The sequence below is a fragment of the Ananas comosus genome, unplaced genomic scaffold (assembly GCF_001540865.1).
Source record: "Ananas comosus cultivar F153 unplaced genomic scaffold, ASM154086v1, whole genome shotgun sequence".
Lineage (NCBI taxonomy): Eukaryota > Viridiplantae > Streptophyta > Magnoliopsida > Poales > Bromeliaceae > Ananas > Ananas comosus.
The window spans coordinates 38583-60549 of NW_017893479.1; the positions used below are offsets into that span (position 1 = coordinate 38583).

General features: G+C 41.3%; 1 protein-coding gene and 2 long non-coding RNA genes across 7 annotated transcripts; 1 reads left to right on the forward strand and 2 right to left on the reverse strand.

The window, feature by feature from the left end:
• The first annotated feature begins 1646 nt into the window (after positions 1-1646).
• On the forward strand, positions 1647-3020 carry LOC109706134 (aspartic proteinase CDR1-like). Its single transcript, XM_020226935.1, has one exon. The coding sequence runs from the start codon at positions 1647-1649 to the stop codon at positions 3018-3020; it is 1374 nt and encodes a 457-aa protein (XP_020082524.1).
• Positions 3021-4960: 1940 nt separating this feature from the next.
• Positions 4961-17009, reverse strand: LOC109706130. Its single transcript, XR_002215084.1, has 2 exons — positions 16970-17009; positions 4961-5166 (listed from the first exon to the last, which is right to left on the reverse strand). It is a non-coding gene; the product is annotated as an uncharacterized LOC109706130 (long non-coding RNA).
• Positions 17010-17019: 10 nt separating this feature from the next.
• LOC109706131 lies at positions 17020-19123 on the reverse strand. 5 transcript variants are annotated; one of them, XR_002215089.1, is made up of 5 exons: positions 18698-19123; positions 18485-18596; positions 18283-18370; positions 18027-18210; positions 17020-17078 (listed from the first exon to the last, which is right to left on the reverse strand). It is a non-coding gene; the product is annotated as an uncharacterized LOC109706131 (long non-coding RNA). The 5 variants fall into 5 exon arrangements; XR_002215085.1 differs by having other exon boundaries at positions 18485-18617; XR_002215088.1 differs by having other exon boundaries at positions 18283-18382; positions 18485-18617.
• Between the last annotated feature and the right edge of the window lie 2844 nt (positions 19124-21967).

Consider the following 21967-nt stretch of genomic DNA (forward strand, 5'->3'; position numbering starts at 1 on the left):
CTTTCTATATATCTTGATCTGCCTATTAAGGTAATTTTTTTAACAACTTCTATATAGTATTTTTTTAATTTGAATCAATCCTTATTTCAGCTTCTTAGAGATAGTTTTGATGAGGATGTTGATCTTAGAGTTAGTTTAATCTCAATTTTTGAATTTTTTTGGTAACGTTTTTGAGTTAGATATTGCCTTCGAACTCTAACCGGTAACTCTAGACATTTCATTCTTCGAACTCCAACTAATATTATGTTGTTGCCTTGTAGGATTTGCACGAGATATTAACCAAGCTGAGAGACGAAGATGACTACTGCCTTTATTCTGGATGCCAGGTAAATAGAGTGCTTCAAAATGTCTTTAGCTTCAATAGAATAATTTTTTCTTATGATTTTTTTTTTTTTGGAGAGAAAGGTAGCATGCTACCCGCTTCATTTATTTCATTTAAAAATAAACTTAGCTGGAAATGTGAATCAACTAGTATTCAATTTCCCAATCTTTCTACTAGCTGTCAATCCTATTCTTGACTTCAAATTGGTAATTCTTATTAATAGTGTTATCATCTCTTATAAATATTATGTGATTTACTGCAACTTTTTTTACACACCTATTCAATCATGAAAATAAACATATGCTTACTGATACCACTGATTGCAAAAGATATTATTCTGGAAACAGATTCTTTGAGGCTTTGTAATCAATCTGAGCAAGTTTTCAAAGTGGAACAAAGAGTTTTAAGCATTTATAATTTGAGGCTTTTCCGATATTATAGATGTTTAATGTCATTTAGAATTTGTTATTTTTTGGCTAAATTTTGAACAAGTATTTTATTGTTAGAACACGTGTCCAAAATTTAATTTAGATGCTGAGATTGTAATTTGAGAGTACAAATTATTTGTTATACAAATTATTAATGTTCTTTTGTTATTACTATTTTTTAATATTTCAATTCATTGGAGTGTTTAGTTGTGGATCAAGTATTTTAATATTAATTGTAATTGCCGCTATAAGTTTCATTTATCAATCATTTAGTATGTTTTTTATGGCAATTATAATTAATTATAGTGGCATTTATAATAGTTGCTATTATATAGTATTTAGCAGCATTTATTTGGACTTTTACCAACCGCCAAAACAAATGCCACTATAATTTTTATCAACCCTACCAATAGTGATAATTGTCATAATTGCGAGGAAACTATTTAGCAGCAATTATAATTGCCGAGAATTTAAAAATTAATCGCCACTAAAACTATTTAGCGGCATTGAAAAAAATACTTTGAATTAAATTTAGTGTTCTTAATTAATTAGGTTCTAAATGTTTTTACCAATCGCTGCAACTACTTTTTTGTAACTCCAGCAAATTTAATTCTAGCCTCCAAAACTAATTAACTCTTTATATTTTAGAGAAGTCATTATGTAGTGGATTACCTATTGAATCCACNGAGAAATTGAGTTTCTCAATTTCTCTCCATTTTCTCTTCTCCCATTCATCCTAACCACCCATCAAATTTGATGGACGGTTAAGAACTTAGGAGCACAAGGGCAGCTGTGCTCCTAATAGCACAGTAGCCCTACTATATATATATATATATATATATATGTATAAATCTTTTCATGTCTTCTATGATTTACTTCTTTGCAAAATATCAACCATGGGCAAAGTTATCCATTCATATGTTATCTTTCTTCTTTTAATGTCCATCCTTCTCTTTTCCTTTGAAACTATTGTAGCACTTAAAAGAATCTTAAGCTTTGAGCTCATATATCATCACTCTCCTCGGTCCCCAGTTTACAACCCTAACCTCACCGATTCACAACGCTTTGAAGAGTCCCTCCGCCTTTCTGAAAATCGATTCCTCAAACTGAACAATGTTGAACCAACGCCTGTTGGCCATGAAATAACCACTATTCGCCCCCCTATCATTTACTATCAAGCATTGTACATGGTTTTTGTGACAATTGGCACTGGAAATGGTAGCATTGGCTACCATTTAGACCTAGATACAGGCAGTTATCTTACTTGGACCCAATGCAAGCCATGCATCAATTGCTACGTGCAAAATGAACCTTACTTCGACCCTCGCCAATCCCCTTCCTTTGTTGATGTATCCTGCTCCGACCAGAACCCTTGCCCACAAAGATATTACCATTGCATCAACAACCGTTGCCACTACCAGATCAGCTATATTGGTGGGTCCCGGACAATTGGCACGCTCTCAAAAGACACCTTTGGCTTCCACTCGAGCCATGGTGGCCACCTCGAGTTTGTTGAAGGGCTTGCCTTTGGCTGCTCACATGATACACATTTAACTAGCGACCACCATGGTTATCCATCAGGAGTAATGGCATTAGGTTTGTCCGAGGAATCATTTACAAGACAACTTATCAATCATGGCAGCCAGGGGCGCTTTTCATATTGTCTTCCCCCGGTAGGTTCAAACAGTATAAGCTTTTTACGATTCGGAAGCAACATTGTGCAAAGAGGGCCAGTCCAAACCACACCGATAATACCCATACAAGGTGTGTGCTTCTATTACATTACTTTAAATGACATTAGTGTTGGTAACAAACGACTTGGGTTTGAGCCAGGAATGTTCGCACGAAAGCCGAATGGGTCGGGCGGGTTCTATGTGGACTCCGGCTCATTCATCACTTACCTAATAACTCCAGCTTTTGAACGAGTGAGGAAAGAGCTTAGAGATTATTTCCGCCATAAGAAATTGGTTGAAGTGGACCCACAGAGGTACAAGACAAATCTTAAACTTTGTTGGCTTTTCCAACCAAGTTATGAGAGCTTAATGCCGAGCATAACATTACATTTACAAGGGGCCCAAATGCATATCATGTGGCGAGAGTTGTTCCTCATTGCATGGACGAAGGGAATATTTTGCTTTGCAATGTTGCCACAGGACAATTCAAGTATTCTCGGGGCATACCAACAAGCAAATACTCGATTTACTTTTGATGTGCTGCAATCACAACTAGCCTTCAATCCAGAGAATTGTGAACATGACTCCCAACCATGAAAGAGAGTAGTAGGAAACTAAGACCCAAAATAATGTGCCCAATATATATGTTTTTCTTTTTTAATAGTATTTATCTAAAGCAATCTAAAGTAAGATTATTTTTAGAGAACAAATCTTTATATTAAAACTATTCATATGACGGGATCATTGAATTTAATATTCACATTATTTGAAATTCATGTATTTTATATGATGAATAGTGATTCAATGTCCACTATAGGAACAATACTATGTGATCAATATAAAGATTCACAACCTTTCAAAGTTTTTTATAAGGAAAAGGGACATTCGAAACATAATCTATCTGCATGCAAGGCGCTGTTACCTTAAAATATCAACTTATTAAAAGTGATATTATACTGCAAGAATATTCCTTTTAGTATTAGAATGTCTTTTGATCTAAGTATTAATTCACTATGTAGTTGTTAAATGACAATATTAATACTCCTTTCCTTTTTTTGAATTATTCGACACAATGCTTCAATTATTCATTACAAACCTACTAGTAATTTCTTTAACCTCTGCGCTCACTACAACAAAATGGACATTTAGCGGCAATTTAATGGCTGCAATTATCAAATAGCCGTTATTATCTATTTTAGACTATACTTTTTTTACTGACTAATAATTTTATACTAAATACATCTATTTTGACCCCAATACTATTCTAAACCGAACCCGAACCTAAACTCAAACCCAACCAGCTGGGTCCATCTCACACGAACACCCTTCACCTTCTCCCCCTTTTCCCTACCATAGTTAGTTAATTTGGATTCGGCAAAAATTCGGTACGGATATAATACGCATAAAATTTATTTTCTAATTTTTAAATTCGTTGAAAAATTCGGCCTAAAAAACGGATTCGGTATAAAGTATAAAATATTAGATATAAAATATAAGATAATTTATATTTAAAAATAAAAATTATAAGTTTTTTATTCATATTTTCAATAATTTGGGAATAATTCAGGAATAATTCGTGAATAATTTGGCTGGCCCAAAAATTTGCGAATAATTCTCTTTCTTTGGAAAAAATTCGTAAACGGACCGTTTAATTTGGATTTTTAATAATTTGCGAATAATTCGCAAATAATTCGTGAATAATTCGCGAATTAACTAACTAGGTTCCCTACCTCTCTCCTATCTCGCGTGAGCTCGAGTTCTTCCCTCTCCTTCACCACTCTTCTCTCATCTTTCTTCCTAGGCGTCCTCTCTAAGCTCCGACCCTATCCCCAAATCACCGTCAGTTTCGCCCCCAACCTTCTCGGCTGCCGATTTTCTCGACCCTGTGTGCACCGGTGCAACATCGCTATCGACCACCTCGAGCACTATCCAGCGACGTCAACTTTGCCACTGCCAACAACGTCTAGGATCTCCAATTTTTTGAGGAGATCTGCTACATCAAGAACTATCACGCCCCGGGGTCCTTTTTGAAAGCTAATTTGAAATCGAGCTATCTTTATAAATCAGAGTCAGCGAGAAACTGCCCTTTTTTTTTTTTTAATCTAGACCCTCAAGACGTGCAACAAACCCGCCACAAATACAGAAATTTTTGAAACAAATAGATAGAGTCTCCCCTGTATTTGCATGACGTAGCGCATAGTACAATTGAACAACCAGATCTCTATTCACACACACAACAATAGGATGTACAAGGATCAACTCATTTCAACATACAGCTAGCCCTCCTTAGTCACATCCATTCCATATTCATCCTAATAGTTAAAAGTGTCTCCCACACGAAAACTATTTCTTTGAAATTTTAACTTTGTGAAAAGCATGAAAAACTATTTTGAAAATTATTTCCCACAGAGACACCTTATTTTGAAAACACTAACACGAGGGGTAGAAAACCACATTTCGAAATCCGAATCCAAAGCCATATGTCCAAAAATCACGAATATTCTAAAACCGTAAGCAACCAAAAACTCATAAATACGTCATCCAAGAATCCGTGAATAAAAAATCATCAACTGAACCATATAAGAACAACTACTAACAAGTATAGAGGTTAAACTATACTGACACATGTATGACTAATGTTAAATATGAAGTATAGTCAAAATGTATACCGAGATCGAGACGTCTAAGACCGCCCACTAGTTATAGCCTCATACTGTGTCCTGACCAATCCTACCTATATCACCTGTCGAGAAATGAGGGTAAGAAACCAACAAAGGTCTCCCAGTGGGTACCGCAAGCCGACGAAGCCAAGCATACTCACCGGTAACCATGTATAGGTAAAGAAAGACTTACAATAGCAATGTAACTATAAAGATAGAAGAATTGTAAATAAGCATGTAACAACCGCTACTATAGCTATATGCGTCATCCAGACGAAAAGTCCAAATGTATCAAATCTATATCGCCGTGTCGGTCTAAGGACCTCAGGCAAAAGCCACTCTCCACTCGCTCAACTTGCGAGGCCCCAGATAGTTGTATGTATAAGATATAATAAGGCTAATCTCTTAACCCGGCTTAAGCATTTTGGGCATTGGTTAGGCTCAAGAGGTTAAGAGAGCTAAGCGTGCTAAGACGGGAGTAGTCCTAAGATGGGTGACCCTCTGGGAAGTCAAGGCGTTACAGTTGGTATCAGAGCCAATTACCACCCGAAAGTGTGAGATGAGTTGTAACATATCGAAACCTCGAAAGTGATTATCGAACTTTAGCCAAATTGGTTAAAGTGCCGAGAAAAATGGATGGACAAGTCCCATTTAGCATTCCAACAAGATTGGAAGGGTTAAAAATAAGTTTAAGAGGTGTTAAAAGGGTTCTAGCATCGACCGGCGCGAAGTAGAATCGAAAACGGCGCAAAATAAGTGTTCTGGGCAAAGTGTACCGGTACAACCATCGAGTTGTCACCGGTACAGCCCTGCAGCCCGAGAAGGGATTGCTCTCGGGTTTGAGTTTTCGCAGAAATGTACCGGTACACTCCTGATGTGTACCGGTACACTTTGATAAAATCTGAACAGTTTGCTCTCGGGTTGCCTCTGCACAGGAAATGTACCGGTACAAAATCCCGTGTACCGGTACACTTTGGGTCTGACAGCAAAAAGAAAACTGCTGCAATTATGAAAATGGGGAGAGTTTAAATGCAATTATAGCATCGTAATAAAACCCCAACACCCCTCCTCACTCTCTCCCACAGCCATTCACCCATCCCTCTCATTCCTCTTATTTTCTCTATCTAGAGAGTGAAAGTTTTGGGGTGCCCAAGGATCTATCTAGATTGTATCTAACACCTAGAGGGGGGTGAATAGGTGTAATAGCCAAAAACCACAAATCTCAATGTGATAAAAATAAATCCGAAAGATAAAAATCACACCGAGATTTACGTGGAAAAACTCCAACTTGGAGAAAAACCCACGGGACCAACACGCGAAAAAATAATTCACTAAGAGAAAAGATTACAAGGTGATTACCGACTCCACAGACTCAACCTCTCTTAACCTCTTAAGAATCTCGCGCAATCCTCCGGGTTGTCCATGCCCTCACGTTCGAATCCACGAACGCCTTGTTTCAAATCCACTAAACGGCTCCACTCCGAATCCACGAAGCTCACGATCCGAATCCACGAACCGCCGTCAATCACGCCGAATCCACAACGTCGTCATGAAGAACATCATGATTATGGTGATCCTTTGCTTAGAGTATCGTAGAAAACCAGAGAAGAAAACTCCAAGCGAAGCATAAATCAAATCGACATATTGATATCAAATAACAATCTCTCGATTTGACCTAAAAGAGGCTATTTTGTAGAAAATAGGTTTTAGATGAAATCCTAGCCTCTGGGGTTTCTCAAACATGTATTCTCATGATGCTTAGTCTATTAGAGGACCCTAATAGCTTATTTATAGACTTTAGAATTAATTGGAGTCGGATTAGAAAGTTTTTTCGAAAATTACATTGTGTACCGGTACACTTTAAGCTGTTACCGGTTACACGATGACGGAAGAGAAAACCTGCGTAATGCTGTAACCGGTGACAAGTCGCTTGTTGTACCGGAATAGAATGTGTACTGGTACACTTCCGATGTTGTACCGGTACACTTTGCAAAAATCTATTTTTGCACGGTTTCGGGTTTTGCAAAGTACTAATGCACTTTCTAATTTAGTAAACTTTGGTATTATGATTTTAATGCCTACAAGTAAGTATGAATCACCATAACATGAATTAAAACCTTACCTGGGCATCGTGATTCACATAGTGAGTTAATTTCGCTTTCTTCGAAGTCTTGGATTCTTTGATCTTCGACGATACGCACCAATCCTTCAAGACTCCGACTCACTTCACGAAACTTGCCAACACATAAGACTTAAAAGAGAGCTCTCCAAAGGGTGGATTTGGAGGAGATTTGAAGGAGAAGCTTGGCTTTGGTGGCTTGGAGATGACCTAGGGCTCTTCTACAAGGTAGACATGGAGATAGCTTTTGGCTAAGGTGAGTTTAGGGTAAAAACTCATCTAGGGTTTGGGTTTATATTCTAGAAAACTAAGTTTTGATCTTCTAATGGTATAAAAATCTAGTAATGGCTTAGAACACATGAAAACTCATATTTTCTTCCAGGACTCTAATGGTGGATTTTTAGGGTTTGCATTCTAAACCCTAGAAATGACTTGGATGGTTCTAAATGAACTTCTAGAGCAGGTTGGACAAGCTCTCTTTTACTTGTTTTAGAGATCAAAACCTAGGATTTTGCAAATGGCAACATTAGGGCACCCAATTTGGGTCTTTTACCTCCGAATGTTTTTAAGACAAATTGATCTTGTAGAAACCTAATTAGGGGTATTCCCGACGCGTGGGACAACTCCGTTTGACGTTACTAAATGGTCTAAATAAAGTTATTGAGAAAAAGCCTAATTTGGCTTCGTTTTGCCGCAGGCAAAAAAGTAGGGCTTCAAAAATCTCAAGAAATTCACTGTAGCATCCCTACAACCACCGAAGGTGGGTGGTGCATACCGAAGACCTCGAAATTCTTTTTATGTCTAAAGTGTCATATTTGAGCATATGTGTATTGAGCATAAAATTTGCATAGTAGGGTTATATGTGAGCATTTCATTGCATGTTGTGAGTACAAATGCATGTGAGTTATGATCAAGAATGTGAGAATTTTATAAACCCTATGTATGCATGACAAGTGACACGAACTTAGTGGACTTAGTAACAAATGTGACATCTTAACATAGAAGTAGAAAATGACATTGATGAGTCGAGAATGCTAGAGTTGGAACACTTAGAAAATAAGTGTGGCATGTGTACAAGAATATAGTAGTGTATTTGACACTAGCAAAAATAAAGAATGCAAGTAAAGGTGTGATAGCGACATTATGATAATTTCAACCTTAGAGTTAAGGGTCATATGTGCATTGTTTTCTTATAGTTAAGGAATGGATTGAACTTGACATCCTTATAGTTAAGGATTAGATCATACTCACCTGTAAGTCCTTGCTCGAGGGTGGTAGCTCCCCCTCGGGCGATGTGCTCCGGAGTTATCATCATTGGGTGTAGTAGTCTTTCCAGAGGACGGTCCCGTCGGGTGTAGTAGTCTCCCGGATCTTTGGGATTTGTGTTGGTGAGTCTATCGTGGGCGACGCCTATGGGCTAGCCTAGAGATTGGGTTCTGATCAGTGACCTTGCATTCATCATGATTATTTTATTGAGGATAGCATTATTTATTGTTCAGACATATTAGCTGCATTTGCTTTAGCTTGGTTAGTATCTATCCATTCTTCTATTATGCCTGATTTAGACCTAGTGGGAAAGTGTCGGTTGCCGAACCCACTGAAAACTTTGTTGTAGTTCTCACCCCATTATTTCCACAGAGTCGGGACCGAGCGAGCCGACGGACGACCGCGGTAAGGGCATCGCGCCCTAGATAGAGACCTCCCGAGTGGGTTTCCATTTTGGTTTAGTTGCATAACTTTATACATCATCTTTTGTATTTTGATGACTATAGATGTTAAAGGGAAAAGAACATGAATGTTGTTAAAGATTTTATATTTAAATGCAAGAACTATATTTTGAGATCATGTGATGTAAAAGAGAAGAAATGACGCAAAAAAAAAATGTAAATAATTTTCTAAGTGTAGTTTACTACTTTCACTATTGGCTATTGCTTGTCCTCGTGCAAGCCATTGTGTATGCTTTCGCTTATGCAATTTTATACTCTATCTGTACCTGTTGTTGAGCCTTGGGCGGACAGGGGAGGCTCTGTCCGTTCGGCGTCTGTTCGACGCTCTCGAACCGGCTAAAAGGATCGGGCTCGGGGCGTGACAGATATAATGGTATCACAGCGTAAAGAGCCAAAAAGTGAAAGTATAGGATCGACCTAGAGACCCTTAGGATTGGAAAACCTTAAGGATCTAGGAAACGTGAGCGACGTGGAATCAAACTATAGCGAAAGCTTGTGATTGGGTTAATGTTAATATGTCTCTAATGTGATTAGGGGCTAAATTTAAGTTGATATTTGTTTTCTTTTCCTTGTGTTGTGATTGGCGGCCGACGATATGATGCTTTGGAAGGAAAATAAATACACTTATTGCTTTCGCCGAATTGGGTATATTTGAGTGTAATATTGTGTAACTAATGTGAATTGCTTCATTTCAGGAAGCAATGCCACCTCGTGGACGACCTAAGTTGCCTCGTGGTCGACCGCGGACGAGGTCTATGGCCGAGGAGCCAAGTGCGGCTCTCGTGCAACCCAGAGCAGGAGGTGACGGGGAGCTTCGGGAGCAGATGGCCGCGCTTATTGGCGTAGTGCGGCAACAAGCGGAGTCCGTTCAGTACAAAGGGAAGCAAATCCAAAGGCTCCAGGAAGCCTTGGAGCGGCAGCAGGCGGCAGCGGCGGCGCTAGAAGAGGCCGTGCACCCTGCGCCTCCTGCAATGGTGCCGAGTGCGGCCGAGGGTGTGGCCGCAGCAACTGTGCCAGTTACGGTGATATCGGTCAGATCGGGGACCTCAAACCATGATAATGCGGCGGATGAGGCGGAGCGGGAGCGTGCGTTAGCAGCTTTCGTACAGTTCAACAAGTTCAACCCACCTATCTTCGAAGGGGGAGTGGTGGAGTCGACGGTAGTGGAGTCATGGGTTGACTCCATGGAGACGCTTTTCGAGGACTTGCATACCTCGGAGAAGGACAAGGTGTACCTCGCCACACATTACCTTGAGAAGGCGGCGAAGGTGTGGTGGAAGCGTGTTAGGTGGGATCGATCGCCCGATCTTCTGCCTATGCTGTGGGAGGAGTTCCGGAGGGCGATGTTCGCCAATTACTTTCCCGACACGGTGAAGCGGAAGTTGCAAGAAAAATTCCGCAAGTTGAGGCAAGGGGATCGCTCCGTGGCGGATTACGAGCAGGAGTTCTCCCACCTTATCGATTGCATCCCGGAGGTTGTTTGCGATGACCGGGACCAGGCCGATTGGTTCTTGCGAGGACTTCGGTCGGGGATTCATAGGGCCGTTGTAACGTATCGAACTTTAGCCAAAATAGATTAAAGTGCCGAGAGAAATGGATAGACAGACTCCAGTTGACATTCTAACAATGTTGGAAGGGTCAAAGTAGAGTCCCTAGAGTGTTACGCAAGTTTTAGCATTGCTCGGCGCGATTTAAAAGTGAATAATGTGAAAGAAATAGATGAACAAGTTCCAATTAGCATTCCAACGAGGTTGGAAGGGCTACAAATGAGTTTAAGAAGTATTAGAAAGGTTTTAGCATCGAACTGCGCGAAACAGAATCGAAAATGGCGCAAAATTGCATTCTGGAGCAAAGTATACCGGTACAACCATCGAGTTGTCACTGGTACAGCATTGCAGGCCAAGAAGGAAAAGCTCTCGGGTTTGAGAAATTTTGCCTGTGTTTCCGGTGACACCTCTGGTGTGTACTGGTACACTTTGAAAAAACATGCAAGAATTGCTCTCGGGTTTGTCTCTGCGTAATCGTGTTACCGGTGACACGCTACAGTGTACCGGTACACTTTGGGTCTGACAGCAAAATGAAAACTGCTGCAAATACAAATATTTGGAGGGTTTTGTTGTAATTGTTATAATATGTAATATACCCCAACACCCCTCCAACCTGGTCTAAACAACAACCACTCTCTCCCGATCTCATTTCCCTCTTTTTCTCTCTAGAAAACTCTCCAAGGAGCAAGGAGAGGAAGGAGAAGAAGGATTTTTGAAGGAGTTTTGGTAGATTTGAAGGCTCTAGAAGCTCTCCTATAAGGAGGACTTGGGGATAGCTTATGGCTAAGGTGAGTTTATGCATGAACTCCTCTAGGGTTAGGATTTAAACTCTAAGTTTTAGAGTTTTGAGCTTCTTAGAGGTTTTAGAAGCATGCTAGAGCCTTGAACACCATGAAAAATATGGTTTTCTTGGAACCCTCTAATGGTGGATTTTTAGGGCTTGCATTTTAAACCCTAAAAATAATTTAGATAGTTCTAAATGAGCTTCTAGATGTTGGACAAGCTCTCTTTTTCTTATTTTAGAGATCAAAATCTAGGATTGAGCAAACGGTGTTGTTAGGGCACCCAATTTGGGGCTTTTGCCTCCAAATATTTCTAAGGCAAATTGACCTTATAGAAACCTAATTGGGGGTATTCCCGATGCGTGGGACAACTCCGTTTGACGTTACGAAAAGATTTATATAAAGTTATTGAGAAAAAGCCTGATTTGGCTTCATTTTGCCGCAGGTGATAAGGTAGGGCTTCAAAAATCCCAAGATTTGAACCGTAGCATCCTCTCAACCATCTAAGGTGGGTGGTGCAATCCGAGAACCTCGAAATTTCTTTTATGTCTAAAGTGTCATATTTGAGCATATGTGTATTGAGCATAAAAATTTCATTGTAGGATTATATTTGAGCCATCTAGTGCATGTTGTGAGTACAAATGCATGTGAGTTACTAGCAAGAATGTAAGAATTTTATAAACCCTATTTATACATGACAAGTGATAAGAACTTAGTGGACTTAGTAAACAAATGTGACATCTTGACATAGAAGTAGAAAGTGATAATGATGAGTCGAAAAGTTAGAGTTGGAACACTTAGAAAATAAGTGTGGTATGTGTACAAGAACATAGTGGTGTATTTAACACTAGTGAAAGTAGAGAATGCAAGTAAAAGTGTGATAGCGACATTATGACATAACAACCTTAGAGTTAAGGGTCATATGTGCATTGTTTCCTTATAGTTAAGGAATGGATTGAACTTGACATCCTTATAGTTAAGGATTGGATCATACTCGCCTGTAAGTCCTTACTCGAGGGTGGTAGCTCCCCCTCGGGCGATGTGCTCCTGAGTTATCATCACTGGGTGTAGTAGCCTCCCCAGAGGACGGTCCCGTCGGGTGTAGTAGCCTCCCCGATATTGAGATTTGAGTTGGTGAGTTGTTGAGGGCGAAACCTATGGGTTAGCCAAGAGATTGAGTAATGAGATTGTGATATTGCGTTCATCATGAGCATATTATTGAGCATTGCATTATTTATTGTTCAGGTATATTAGCAGCATTTGTATAGTTTGATTACTATCTATATCTTTTTTTTCTATTATGCCTGATTTAGACCTAGTGGGAAAGTCGGTGTGGTAGGTTGCCGAACCCACTGAAAACTTTGTTGTAGTTCTCATCCCACTATTTCCATAGAGCCGGGACCGAGCAAGCCGGCGGACGATCGTGGTAAGGGCATCGCGCCCTAGATAGAGACCACCCGAATTGTTTTCACATTTCGGTTTAGTTGCACACTCTTTAGTTATCATCTTTTGTATTTTGATGAATTTAGCATTATGAACATGTTAAATGAATGATGTAAAAAGGATATTTATTTCAAATGTCAAAAGTTATATTTTGAAGAAATGAGAAGTAAGAAGAAATGATGCAAAGATGTAACTGATTTCCTAAGTGTAGTTCATTACTTTCACTATTGGCTATTGCTTGCCCTCGTGCAAGCCATTGTCTATGCTTCCGCTTATGCAAATTTTTACTCTATTGATTCTTGTTGTTGAGCCATGGGCGGACAGGGGAGGCTCTGTCCGTTCGGCGTCTGTTTGACGCTCTTGAACCGGCCAAAAGGATCGGGCTCGGGGCGTAACAGATATAATGGTATTAGAGCCGTAAAAGCCAGAAAGGTGAAAGTTTAGCATGGACCTAGAGACCTTTAGGATTGGAAAGACCTTAAGGACCTAGGAAACGTGAGTGACGTTGAACAAAGTATAGCGAAAGCTTATGATTGGGTTAATATTAATATGTCTCTAATGTGGTTAGGGACTAAATTTAAGTTGATATTTGTTTTCTTTTCCTTGTGTTCTGATCGGCGGCCGACGACATGATGCTTGGGAATGAAAATAAATACATTTGTTGCTTTCGCTGGATTGGGTATAATCGAGTATATTGTCTAAGTAACTGACGTGAATTGCTTCTTTTCAGGAAGCAATGCCACCTCGTGGACGACCTAAGTTACCTCATGGTCGACTGCGAACGAGGTCTATGGCCGAGGAGCCAAGTGCAGCTCCCGTGCAACCCGGAGCAGGTGGCGACAGGGAGCTTCGGGAGCAGTTGGCCGCGCTTATTGGCGTAGTGCGGCAACAAGCGGAGTCCGTTCAGCGCCAAGGAGAGCAGATCCAAAGGCTCCAAGAGGCGCTAGAGCGACAACAAGCGACGGCACCTGTGGAGGTCGTGCATCCTGCGCCCCCTGCAGTAGTGCCGAGCGCGGCCGGGGGCGTGGCGGCGGCAGCCGTGCCTATTACAGTGGTGCCGGCTGGTTCGGGGACCTCAAACCTCGATAGTGCAGCGAATGAGGCGGAGCGGGAGCGCGCGTTCACGGCTCTTATTCAATTCAAGAAGTTCAATCCACCTATCTTTGAAGGAGGAGTGGTGGAACCGGCGGCGGTGGAGTCATGGATCGACTCCATGGAGACATTGTTCGAGGACTTATACACCTTGGACAAGGACAAGGTGCAGCTCGCCATACATTGCCTTGAGAAGGCGGCGAAGGTGTGGTGGAAGCGAGTTAGGCGGGATCGATCTCCCGATCTTCCGCCTATGCCTTGGGAGAAGTTCAAGAGAGCGGTATTCGCGAACTACTTTCCCGACACGGTGAAGTGGAAGCTACAGGAGAAGTTCCGCAAGATGCGACAGGGAGACCGCTCAGTGGCGGACTACAAGCAGGAGTTCTCTCACATCATCGACTGCATCCCGGATGTTGTTCGGGATGACCGGCACCGAGCAGACTAGTTCCTACGAGGATTGCGGCCGGGGATTCATAGGGCCGTGCAAATCCTTAAGCTCACGACCTTTGCGGAGGTCTTTGATCGGCCTTTGTGGGCGGAGCATGGCTATGCCCACGAACGCGATGAGCGCGAGTCCGCAGCCGAGGCAAAGGACAACAGCAAGAAGCGGGCGGCAGGCGGTGCCTGGGGCCGGCCCAGTGCAAAGAAACCCCCTCGGTACCCCCAACAGCAATCGAAAAATTGGAAGCCTCCCCGGTGTGTTATTTGTAGAGGCGAGCATCGACCGTTAAACTGCCCACAAGGCGAAGGAAAGTGCTTCAAGAGCGGTCAAGCGGGACATATGATACGGGAGTGCCCGAGATGGGCGTCGTCTGCACCGACGGCGGCCTCAGTTCCTTCGACCTCGAGACAGCTAGCAGGGTTACCACCGGCTATGTCTGCTGGACGCTCTTCTGCATTGCGTCAGCCAGAGGCATCTAGGGCACCGAGTGGGTGGGTTTTTGCCACTCAGGTGGAGGAGCCGATTCCAGTCCCCGACGACGTCGTAGCAGGTATTATCTTGATCCGAGGCACTAGTGCTAGAGCTTTATTCGACACTGGTGCATTGTATTCATTTATAGGTGCATCATTTGCAAGGACGCATGGCATTAAGATCGTACATCATTATGACTATTGGACGGTGAATGCGGCCGAGCATTCATTCCATATTCACGATGAGTGCGTGGCGTGCCCAGTGTAGATAGGTGGTTGGGTTATGCCGATTGACCTGCTGGTGCTAAATCGGATGTGGGGTTTCGACGTGATCTTGGGGGGCAACTGGCTTTCCAAGTATTGTGTCGTGATAGATTGTGAAAGAAGGGTGATCACATTCCATTAGCCTAATCGAGAGGAGCTAGTATATCGGGCATGTAAAAGCTCGCTCTTCGCGGCGACCGTATCGGCGGCGAAGGCGAGGAAAATAATTAAGGGTGGAGGTGTAGCCTACTTGGCGACAATGGTGGAAGCCCGAAGGGTGCTCCCGGAACTTAGTGGTATTTGGGTAGCATGCGAGTTTTCGGATGTATTTCCAGCGGAGTTACCGGGATTGCCACCCGACCGGGAGATCGAATTCGTCATTGATTTGATTCCTGGGGCGGTGCCAATCTCGAAGGCTCCATATAGAATGGCACCGGCGGAGCTAAAGGATCTAAAGGCACAGTTGCATGACTTGCTCGATAAAGGCTTTGTGAGGCCGAGCGTGTCACCGTGGGGAGCTCCGGTGCTATTTGTTAAAAAGAAAGATGCCACACTTCGACTCTGCGTGGACTACCGCGAGTTGAATAAAGTGATAGTTAAGAACATGTACTCATTGCCGAGGATTGATGATTTATTCGATCAGTTGCAAGGGTCGAGGGTGTATTCAAAGATAGACCTTCAATCGGGGTATCATCAGTTGACGATACGGCCCCAGGATGTGCACAAAATGGCGTACCATACGCGGTATGGCCACTACGAGTTCACGGTAATGCCGTTTGGGCTTACTAATGCCCCGGCTGCATTCATGGACTTAATGAACCGAGTCTTCCGTCCGCTATTGGACTGGTGCATCGTGGTATTCATTGACGACGTATTGGTGTATTCTCGGATCGAGGAAGAACACGAGGAGCACTTGAGAACCATGTTGGAAGTGCTTCGAAAGGAGAAATTATATGCCAAGTTGAAGAAATGTGACTTTTGGCTATCGGAGGTCACTTTCTTAGGACACGTGATTTCGGGTGATGGCATTTCGGTGGATCCGAAGAAAGTAGAGGCAATTAAAGATTGGCCTCGCCCGACGAGCGTAACGGAAGTCCGCAGTTTTGTTGGGCTAGCGGGCTATTATCGGCGGTTCGTGGAGGGGTTCGCTAAAATAACCACTCCACTAACGCGCCTCACACATAAAGGGGCAAAGTACATTTGGAATGCCGAATGTGAGCAGAGCTTCGAGGAGCTAAAGAGAAGATTGACCACGACCCCGGTGCTTGCTCTACCGACGCCGGGGGAGACATTTGTGGTATATAGTGATGCTTCCTATGTTGGTCTCGGGTGTGTCTTGATGCAAAACGGGCGGGTGATAGCTTATGCCTCGCGCCAATTAAAGACATATGAAAAGAACTACCCGATTCATGACCTCGAGTTAGCGGCAGTGATTTTTGCACTAAAGCTATGGAGGCACTACCTATATGGGGAACATTGTGAGATTTATACGGATCACAAAAGCCTTAAATACTTGTTCACCCAAAAAGAGCTAAACATGCGACAACGGTGGTGGTTGGAGTTATTGAAAGACTATGATGTCACTATCCTATACCACCCCGGGAAGGCGAATGTCGTGGCTGATGCACTTAGTAGGAAATCGGGAGAAAATTTGGCTTCGACAATTACACCTCAACCGTTATTGCAAAAAGAGATGCAACGGCTTGGATTGGAAGTAGTAGCACTGGGAGTGCCGGCTACACTTGCTGCGTTAGTTGTCACGCCCCGGATGACTCGTTTTCCGGGCACGCCGACAAATCCGCCGTATACAAAGAAATTTTTCCTGTATACGAAGCGTCAAAGTACCTGTAGAAATACAATGCTACAAACAGTAGCATAGAGCTGCTCAAAAAAATAAGCTAAATATCTGAGTTTCATATACATAGCTAGAATCCAAAATACAAAGCTACTCGCACTGGCGAGTTAAACAACTATGTACATAAACTCCAAAACAAAACTACCTGCAGTAGGGGAAAGCCTCTAGCTCTGACTGTCGGGTAGGGCTCTAGCTCGCAACGCCCTTGCCTCGATCCTGATCGGCAGAAGATGCAGCAGCCGACACCTGTGGCTCTGCAAAACATAAGTAACAACTGGGCGTGAGAACTACTGTAAAAACAAGTAGTCGTGAGAACTACTGTAAAAACAAGTAGTCCTCAGTGGGTACCGCCCAAAACAACATCGGTCACCCACTAAGTCTACAGAAGGGAGCAAGGATAGAAGGAAAGCAGGAAGCATACTCTACCGCTATCATCCACTACACTATCATGCTCTACACTAACCAACTGTAGGAAATGTCAAATCTGACCCAATCCAATCGGGACTGTAAGCATACCCGTCCCCGGGACTGTGAATACACCCGTCCCTGCCCCGTTGCGACTATCAGGCTCTATCCACACTAACTGGTCCGTGGAGAGCAAGTCCAACTGGCATGAGCGACACCAACGCGAAAGCACAAAGCCTGACTCCGGAGTGGCACTCGTGGGCGCTACCCAACCGAGTATGCAGCGTATCTCTGTCGAGCTCAAACAGGCTCTGAAAAGCCAAAGTCAAGTAACCGACTCAAACTGGTCTAACCACCAACAGGTAATGTGCCCTCGGCACAATCTGACGCCAAAAAGGCGATACGGGTCCACCGTCAACTCTGACGGCACCCACCAGTCGGGAACAACCTGAACGATCCTGTAAAAATCCACTCGGCGCACCAGCACGAGCGTAAATGTAATCTAAACTACCTGGAGTACTCGTCTCGAAGATACTGCGACAGTACAATTTAATAACGGCTCCTAGAGCTAAATCAGGCAGTTTAAACAAGTGACAGGTCCAAATCGCAGGTTTTCTCCTAATTCAATTTCCAAGTCCAACATGTATAACCTACTTAATTTATTACCACATGCTCCAAATTCAGATTTGCAATCTACAATATAATCCATGAATTCGAGCTAGAATAGAGTATCCAAAGGTCGAAAATTATACATGCCGACGAATATGAACTTAGGAGTAAAAACCGATGTAACCCACCTCTCAAGCAACTCCTGGCAGCGAAGAAAGCGTTAAATCCGACCAAGCTAACCTTATCCAAATTCAGCAAACAAGGGTCCTGAAGCTTCGTCTCGAAGTCACGAATCCAATGGCCCAGGTTTCGCTGAATTCCGACGCTCCTACGCAGAGAACGGGCCAGAATACGAAACGTCGACGCTGGAACCTGCGAAACAGCATCTCTGAAATCTGCTCGGCAAACAGCAGCCTAGTAAAACTAGGGTTCGACAGGGCAAACCTGCTCCAAAAATCGCGATCTTGGGCTCAGAATCTTCGTCTCGAAGTCGTGAATCTAGCACGTCAAATTTCGTCGCGTTTCGACACTCCTACACAGAGAACTAGGTAAAACACGGCGGGTCGATGCTGGAATCAGCAATCAGCACTTCAGAGTCTACTCGGCAAACAGCAACTCAGTAAAAAGGGATTTTGACAGAGCAAACCTTCTCCAAATCGGGCGAGTAAGAATCCTATGGATTCGTCTCGAAGTCCCGGTTCCAACGAACCAAATCTCGTCGAAATCCGATGCTCCTACGTCGCGTACGAGGTGAAATACTAACAGTCGACGACAAGATCCTGCGAATCAGCACTTAAGCTCGAATTGAATGAAGCTTGAAGTAGAGAAGAAATCCATGGAGGAATGAGAGATTACCCACCTCAACCAGCGACTCCAATTCCGGCACGGCGTCGAGAATGACGAAATCACACCTTCGCCCGGCCTCCTCACAATGCTACGACGACGAACGCACGCTCGAACGGCACTGCGGCGCAACGTCGACGACGAAAACCTCCCGAGCTCGAGCTCTCCACCGTGCCCACGAGCTAACATAAAGAGAGAGAGAGGATAGCAACCTTAATTAGTAGCACCTGCCACCTTATCCTAATTAAGGCGGTGGGATAAGGTTGAAAGGTGACAATTATCCAAAAGCCCCTCACCTATTACGATATTCAACTTTAGTCCTCTACTTTGAAACTTGAGTTTTAAAGTCTGTTTTTTTTACATCTATTCTGCACAAAACGTCTCGAGCTCAATCAAGCATAACTTATACTATAACCTTACTAATTTGCTAAGGTTTAGTATCTCAGATTAGTGGTGCAACCGACCTTATTGGAGAGGATAAAAGAGCTACAAGCTTCCGATGAGTATCTCCAAAAGGTGCGCGGTGAAGTTGAGAGCAATAGTGCCGAGACTTTGGCATTGAGACCGACGGCACACTTTGATTTCGGAATCGTTGGTGTGTACCTAAGAACAAGGACATCCGCAAGGCGATTATGCAAGAAGCGCATCAAACTCCTTATAGTATCCACCCCGGCGGCACCAAGATGTACCAAGATTTGAAATTGCATTATTGGTGGTCGGGCATGAAGAAAGACATTGGGGAGTTTGTTGCGCAATGTCTTACTTGCTAACAAGTAAAAGCAGAGCGGCGGTTTCCTGTGGGAAAATTACAAAGCCTACCTATAAAAGCTGAAAAGTTCAAGAAAGATTTTGCTACCCTTAAAATATGTAGATTTTCTAAATCAATTTGCGAGCTTCACTGTCACTACTAGAAAATTAGTTATTAGTGGTTTTTATTTACGCTGCTAAAAGATTAACGAATATTGCTAAAAGTATATATGACACCAAATATTGCCTATATCAATGTTGCTAAAAGTATTAGTAACATTTATAATGAATGCCACAAGTATAAATCAATTGGTGTTATTAGGAACATGCCGCTAAAATGATTTTTTTTTTTTTTTTTGAGAGAGATAGGTAGCACGCTACCTGCTTCGTTTATTTCATTTAGAAATAAACTTAGCTAGAAATGTGAATCAACTAGGATTCGAACCTGAGTCTCGAGTACCAACCATCAAACCCTTTGTCACTTGCTCTAGGGACGGTCGGTTGCTAAAATGCTTGTTAAATGTTAATTTTAAGTTGTTTATTAGTGGCGCAAGAATATAATGCCACTAATACAAATACCTGATTTTATGGACTTAAATTTTAAAATTTTTATTTTTGTATTCAATTTTAAAATTAAAATTAAAATTTATATTTATATTTGAATTTATTATTTTTTAGATAAAGGTAGCATGCTACATGTTTTTTTTATTTCTTTTAGAAATGAACTTAACGGGATATGTGAATCAACAAGTATTCGAACTTGAGGCCTCAAGTACAAACCAACAATCCTTTTGTCACTTGCGCTAGAGACAATCAATTATATATATTTGAATTTTTAAGTTTTAAATTTAAGATTATAATTTCAAGTTTTTAAAATTCAAATTCTAAAATATTAAACTTTAATTCAAAATTTTAAATTCTAAGTATAAAATGGGATATATTAATAATTATATATTGATTAGTGAAGGCATTTAGCAATAAGTGTTACTCTTTTGTTACATTTAGTACCATTTTTTATAAAATACTTGAAACTTTAGCGGCATTTACTAATTTACGCTACCAATTTATTCTATTTTACAACATTATCAAGTAATGCTATTAAATATATTAATTAGTATTCTTTAAATAAATGCTACAGAGTAAATACCGCTAAATTATAAATTTGTTGTAGTTTATATATAATAAGACTATCTTTAATTCAAAACTGCAAGCAAGAAGATTTCCCCAGTTTTTTTTTATTATTTTGGTAGCAAAATCAAGTTACAAATAGCAGCCAAACACCTTTTGAACTACTTATGTGCTCCCTAATAAAGAAATTCTTTTATCATAAACAATATCTTTTGACATCCAAGCACTACAACAAAAACGGTCTATAGCGACATTTTTAAATATAGGTACATGTCAAAAAAGTGCTGCTAGCTAAAATTACCAACACTTTTAAAAAGTGTTGCTATATATGGGGTCGCTAAGTATATACTAACAGTTAAAGAGCGTCGCTATAACCTAAAAGAGTGCTGCTAATTTACCAACACTTATTTAAGCATTTAGCAACTGCCGAAACTCTATCTCGTTGGCTGCGGTGGCGGAGGAGGACGACAGTAAAGACTCTTCGTCTAGAATTTCAGTGGATTAAGTGAAGAGAGAAGAAAAGATGGTAATTGATTTTTCTTTTTTTTTTTTCTTTTCTGTTTGTAATCGGGCCAAATGGACTGGGTGTGGTGGGTTGAGTAGAGTAATTTTTTATTTTTGATTGGATTGGGCTTTATATTTAGGCATTAGTAGATGTGTTTTTAAGTTTTAGCATAAATGGGACACTTACTCAAAAGTATCCCAAACATATGTCCCTATAACCTAATTCTGTTGTAGTGAAGTGATCATACTCAGTTTTACATAGTAGTGAGACGACATTATTGGGACATTATAAAAGTGTGATATTTGTTAGAAGCAGGAAATTTTTATTAGTGCTATTTTTTTTTTGTTTTCAAAAGAGTTATTTGGATGGCTTTTATAGACTTGCATAACACAACAAAATAATCTCATTCTTATGTAATTTTGGGGTAAAATGAAATAAGCTTAAATCTACAAAATTTTGGAGTAAAGTAAGAGTAAAACATCTTAACCATTCATCATTGCCTGTTTCTCAAAATTTCTCTTTAAATTGAGGTACTTTTAGTAAAATTCAAAGCAAGTTATAGTGTCCAAGCACATTACATACAAAGTTTTTTTATTTGAAATAATGCTATTTTCAACAAATTTTTATGCCATTGAAAAAAAAAAACTATGAATTAAATTTAGAGTTCCTAATTTGGTCCAAAATGTTTTTACCGTCCACTGTAACTATATTTCGGTAACTCTAACAAATTTAGTTCTAGCCTTCAAAAGTAACTAAATTTAGTTCTAGCCTCCAAAAGTAACTAACCCTTTACATTTTAGAGAAGCATTTATGTAGTGGATTGCCTACTGAATCCACAGATTTCTTTCTTACTCCAAGATATCTTATGGATTTTTTTTTTTAGCTTTATCTATTTTAGTCTTATAT